This window comes from Brachionichthys hirsutus, chromosome 4 (assembly GCF_040956055.1).
Source record: "Brachionichthys hirsutus isolate HB-005 chromosome 4, CSIRO-AGI_Bhir_v1, whole genome shotgun sequence".
NCBI classification, from domain to species: domain Eukaryota; kingdom Metazoa; phylum Chordata; class Actinopteri; order Lophiiformes; family Brachionichthyidae; genus Brachionichthys; species Brachionichthys hirsutus.
In genome coordinates this window covers 16051580-16056921 of record NC_090900.1, presented here as the reverse complement: position 1 = coordinate 16056921, position 5342 = coordinate 16051580, and the positions used below count along the sequence as shown (strand labels likewise).

At 54.1% G+C, this 5342-nt stretch overlaps 2 protein-coding genes across 2 annotated transcripts in view; one reads left to right on the top strand and one right to left on the bottom strand.

Annotated features, from left to right (window-relative positions):
• The window catches only part of ncor2 (nuclear receptor corepressor 2), a 29531-nt gene extending 28767 nt beyond the window's left edge, over window positions 1-764 (top strand). The window contains 1 exon segment of the mRNA XM_068738472.1: window positions 586-764. Coding sequence (XP_068594573.1) covers window positions 586-764 — 179 coding nt within the window.
• Window positions 765-1666: 902 nt separating this feature from the next.
• On the bottom strand, window positions 1667-4027 carry rflna (refilin A). The gene is made up of 3 exons (XM_068738714.1): window positions 3529-4027; window positions 2245-2354; window positions 1667-2132 (listed from the first exon to the last, which is right to left on the bottom strand). The coding sequence occupies exons 1-3, from the start codon at window positions 3745-3747 to the stop codon at window positions 1799-1801; spliced, it is 663 nt and encodes a 220-aa protein (XP_068594815.1). The 5' UTR covers window positions 3748-4027; the 3' UTR covers window positions 1667-1798.
• Window positions 4028-5342: the final 1315 nt, after the last annotated feature.

Sequence of the window (5342 nt, the reverse complement as noted above, 5' to 3'; positions counted from 1 at the left end):
GTCGATCCGCCTGAGAGAATGTGATGCTGAAGCCACACCCAGCTGCCCCGCCCCCGCCCCGCCCCCACCCGATGCCGGACTCCTTTTTCAAGCTTAAGGAAACTCATTTTAACGTCTTTTCATGTTTAATTTCAGTCCGATCAGAAAGCGTGTTTCTGTGTGACGGCGGCGGCGGCCATTCTGTGCATCTTTTATTATAACGTGTATAATAGCCAGGATTGTACATAACGCTGAAGAGATGTAAATATTTATGTGGCTTGCTTCGGGGTTCCTCAAGAGGAACAAACGTTCTACGTTCTACCAGCGAGCTCCGTGGAACGCGGCGTAAGAATGAGAACGAGCTGCCTTCATGTTTCAATAAAAAGCTTTCTGCCATTCACGCGGCTCGGCTGTTTCTGCCTGTAATGACCTGAAGCGCCGCCAGGGGGCAGCGCGAGCACGTGACCCTATTCAAGTCGAGCGACTTCAGGTGAGACGTAGTCTACAGGTCTGAGGAGGAGGGGCCTCCCGGTCTGGCGTGGCTCCGCCCCTCCTGAGGGCCACAGGTGAGAGGAACCGGCGTCCCGCCCCTCCTGAGGGTCACAGGTGAGGAACAGGTGTCCGTCGTCCTGCCCCTCCTGAGGGTCACAGGTGAGGAACAGGTGTCCGGCGTCCCGCCCCTCCTGAGGGTCACAGGTGAGGAACAGGCGTCCGTCGTCCCGCCCCTCCTGAGGGTCACAGGTGAGAGGAACCGGCGTCCCGCCCCTCCTGAGGGTCACAGGTGAGGAACAGGCGTCCGTCGTCCCGTCCCTCCTGAGGGTCACAGGTGAGGAACAGGTGTCCGTCCTCCCGGTGGGACTAAACGCTGAACGTCAGATTGAAACGTTCGTCTGTTTCTGAACTCTTTATTCAGGTCAGATATACGAACGTCTTTAAATTATTTCCTCTGAACGACGACCGACGTACAAAAATAGAATCCATCCTGTCTCTTTTTAGAACAGGCGGTTCTGACTTTCCTCTCGTCCCGAATCGACTTCCTGATCCCTCATTAAATCCAGAACTCGTCCCGCTCCTCCTCTTCCTCTTCTTCCTCACCCGCAGGTAAATCAAACCTCCAAAATAACAAAACCCGACTGAAAGTCGTGAATAATAAAAGTGATTCTTAAGATTTGAGGTAAAGATTCGATCACTTTAAACTCAAAGTTCACGCTTTTGGGTCTGAAACGCAGAAATACGACGGTTTACGAAATATTTACAGCCTTTCGGTCGAAATGTTACATTAAATTTACAACCAGTGCCAAATATTGATTCTGATCAATCAATAACATTTATCTGATCACCCCCCCCCCCCCCCCCCCCCCAGGCGGACTAAACGTTAGCTGCATTATTAACGTTAGCTATCTACGACAGTGACATTATGTTTAGGCCACGCCTCCCTTTTCCCGGTTTCCAACAGGTGTGTTAATTAACTGAGAAACATTTCTGTCAACCTTTGGTCCAATCCCCCCCCAGAACTAGGGGGGGCACATAAGACAAATGCAATGAAGCTTCATTTTGACTGGGACGAAGCTCGGCGACAACAACACACAGAATGACTGTTGCCGTCGGTGACGTCAGCTCATGAATGAAATTAGACCGTGAAGGTGCAGCTTTAACCCCCCCCCCCCCCCTTTAATTTACAGTCTCCATCAGCAGGAAGTCCGAAGGTCACCGGAGGATTCCTCCGCGGCGCGTAAAGACGAACCGAGCAGGTTCACTTCCAAAGTTCCTGGTCTCCGGGTTGCCCCCCTCCCGGGGCGGCCCGGCCCGGTCGGAACCCTTACAGGTCCTCTGTGTAGATGATGCAGGGACTCGAATCCTCTCTCGACTCCAGCTGCACCGTGGACACGAACCAGCGGCGGGAGGCGGTGCCGTTGTAGGTGAGCGTGGTCCGGTAAGTGTTCTTGGCGTGTTTCGGGTAAATGATGGTCGTGCTCCGGTAGCTGACGGGCTTCTGCCGCGGCTCCAGGTACACCTGCGACTTGTAGCTCCTCCAGGTGCAGTTCCGCACAGCAACCACCGTCTCGCTGAAGGAGGCGGCGGTCGGAACGGGGGCGCAGTACACCTGGTCCCGGTAGTGCTTGTCGGAGTCGTACCGGACCTCGGTGTTGCACCTGGACAGGGACAGGACAGGGACAGACGTTCAGAGACTAAACCCGGACACAAGGTGGCAGCGTCGGCGAGGGAGTGGGAAATGGAGGGACTACCGGGGGGGGGTTCCCTTACTTGATCTCCTGCTCCGGGTTGGGGTTGACCTCGATGCTTTCTCCGAAGAACACGGGGTGCATGCGGGTCTTTGGGTCGGAACCGGTGGCGTTTATCAGCAGGTACGGCACCTGTGGAGAAAAACATCCGTGAGGTCCAACGAAAAAGCAACATGAAACAAATAAACGGCAAATCTGGATTCTTTTAGCTCGTACAGGTGAAACGTTCCGATTAGACTCCTCCCTCCAGGTGTGTTTTTAGGAGGTGGGGCCTCCCCAGGGTCACCTGACCTGTCCCACAGTAGAAAGGATCCGTTAGATCCCAGTGAGGATGCATGAATTCTTTCTTTTTTACTTTCCTGACTTTCAGAATATTTCTCAATCCACGCAAAGAACGCCCCCCCCCCCCCCCGGATGAACGGCGCTGCCCAGGAAAACAGTCTGCAGCTGGCCCATCCACACAAAGTACAATGCACAATGCACCCAAACACGCCTTTTCCAAGCGCTGGCTGCGTCCCCGTTAAAGTGAGAGCGTCACGTCGACGTCACGAACGTCCCGTCCAATCCGCCGACACGCCGCCGCTAATCCTCGCCCGAGTGAGAGATTGATTCGTCTGCGGTTTCGAAAACGGGCCGTCGCCGTTTTCGTTTAATTTAGAAGCATCAGAACCCACAAGCAGGCGAATCCGACCGATCCTAAAACTGACGCTTGACTCTTCACCGCCCTCTTGTGGACGTTTGACTCTTCACCGCCCTCTTGTGGACGCTTGACCCTTCACCGCCATCTCGTGGACGTTTGACTCTTCACCGCCTTCTTGTGGACGTTTAACCCTTCACCGCCCTCTTGTGGACTCTCGTGGCCATTTGACTCTTCACCGCCCTCTCGTGGCCATTTGACTCTTCACCGCCCTCTTGTGGACGCGTGACTCTTCACCGCCCTCTCGTGGGCGCGTGACTCTTCACCGCCCTCTCGTGGACGCGTGAATATTTTTCCTGTCAGCGTTCTACTAGTTTGGAATTTTAAACTTTCTGTCATCGCATTGGGAGACCGTGGAATTCTGGAAAGGAGCCCAGTTTGGGAACCCAAACGGGCCTGATCAACTCACTGACCCGGCTGGTACAGAACAAATGCGCGTTATTGATCTTATTCATCTTCAGCAACATCAGAGATTCCCAGTGGAGGAATTCTGGGCAGAGAAAGCTTCCAGATGTGGAACCGGACCGGAGAGAAATCTGTTCCGGCTCGGGACTCGAACGTTTTCAGATTTACAGCGTAATCGAACTTCTTCCACAGTACGAGTCTTACCAGTTTCCCCTCCCTGCTTTCCTTTCTGTCGTGTCCGTGGGGGCTTCCCACGGGCGTCGCGCAGCTCCCGGAGCGCGACTCGCTCGGACCCGGGGACAGGGAGCAGAAGGGCGGACTGGGACTGGGGGGCAACCCCGAGTCCGGACTGTCGAGCAGTCCCTCCCGGTTCTTTCCTTTCAGGCTGTCGTCCATCGCTTGTAAATGGAGGTGCCCCACCATTGCTGGGACGGCCAGTCAAAAATCGCGGACGCGCGGTCTCCTCTTTGCGCTCCAGAACCAGAGCCGAGTTTCTGTCCGAACGTTACCTGCGCGTCTTTAGTCGTCCACGCTAAATCCTGAAGAATATTCCACGCAGGCGGGTAAGAAGCTCAACGACGTCCAGCGGAACTCAAACTGAGCGACGAAGTTCAGAACCGAAGTCCGTGTGGAGTTAAAAATCAAACAAACGGGGAGAAAGTCGCGCAAAAGCGAATCCGCGCGTCTGGCACCGATCTGGAGGAGAGCTCCTCTGCTGCGCTCCGTGTGCGCGCGCGCGCGCGCGTGTGCGTGTGCGTGTGTGACTCTGTCTAATGATCCTGCCAGGCTGGGTTTTTTTGGACCTGGAACCAGTCCAGCGTTCAGGATCTGGATCCCTTCCATGGAGAACCAGCAGCGCGCGCGCGTCTCCGCTGCGTTTAATCAGCAACAAAACCGACGCGCATCAGCGAGACAACGTCACGTCCGGTTGAAGGGCAGCTTTGATCAGTGGCTTTATTTCCTCATTTTTGTTCTATACAAATTAATAATTAGCATCATTTATTTATTAATAATTAGCCGCTAACTTTATTTGAGTAATTTCTTATCATGAATCTCTCGTTTGATAAATCACTGATAACCGCGTGGGTTTTCTCCGGGTCCCTCCAAAAACATGATTTCTAGATGAATTGGTCGTTCCAAATGGTCTGGAGTGTGTGCGTGAAGGGTTGTCTGTTTGTGTGTGACCCCGTGATGTGCTGGCGACACATTCGGGGTGTACCTCGCCCATAGCTAGCTGGGATATAGACTACAGCGACTCCCGTGACCCGCACAGCGGAAGTAAATGGATGGATAACCTGACCAAACGCCGGACGCCGTTCCTGACGCTACCCTCTGCTTTTATCCGGACTTGGGAATGGCTCAAGGGAGAAACTGGGAATGCTACGTTAGCTCCTGCTAGCCGCACTACCTGGTTGCATTATGGATAATCCAATATTGCCGATTCGGCGTGCCGCCAGTTTTACGTGTGTGGAAAAGCAAAAAGCGTTTTCTGTCTTTCCGACTCGTTGCCTGTTAGGCTGAACGTCGTACCGGGAAACGGTGCAGATGGAGGGACCCACAGCTGTGAGGGAAACCCTGAAGCTTTTATTCAGCTTCCGGTTTGTTGACTTGGAATGAACGGGCTTCCTCTCTTCTTGTTAAACTAGAGAACTAACTTCTACTAACTTTGTGTGGGGGCGGGGCTAAGATGAGGAAATCTGAAGCGATTATCAGAGGAGGAAAGCTTCGGTTAATTTAAGAAGGCATCAATCAGCCGCCGGTATTTAGTCATTAGTCGGGATAATTGAAGGATCTGGCGAGGGCGCGGCCTCCTGTGTGCTGGGGACCGTCCCGCCTGGTGTATTTCGGGACTGGGTGGAGACGGGTGGTGTCGCACACAGAGAGAGAGCTGACTGGGAAGGAAGCAAATCCCGGTCGACGGCTCCCTCCTCGGACCGTTTGGGCTTTTCCCAACAGCGGCGCTGCCAAAAGGGAAATGGGAGCAGGACCGGGCCGCGGAGCCGAGCGCGTCTCAAGCG

What these genes read in the sequence shown, in the direction of transcription:
- rflna (XM_068738714.1), bottom strand. Translation starts at nt 3,747, where the DNA reads ATGGTGGGGCACCTCCATTTACAAGCGATGGACGACAGCCTGAAAGGA. An exon ending in AAAGCAGGGAGGGGAAACTG is followed by an intron (nt 2,355 to 3,528) that starts GTAAGACTCGTA and finishes TTTTCTCCACAG; the next exon opens with GTGCCGTACCTGCTGATAAA. An exon ending in AACCCGGAGCAGGAGATCAA is followed by an intron (nt 2,133 to 2,244) that starts GTAAGGGAACCC and finishes GTCCCTGTCCAG; the next exon opens with GTGCAACACCGAGGTCCGGT.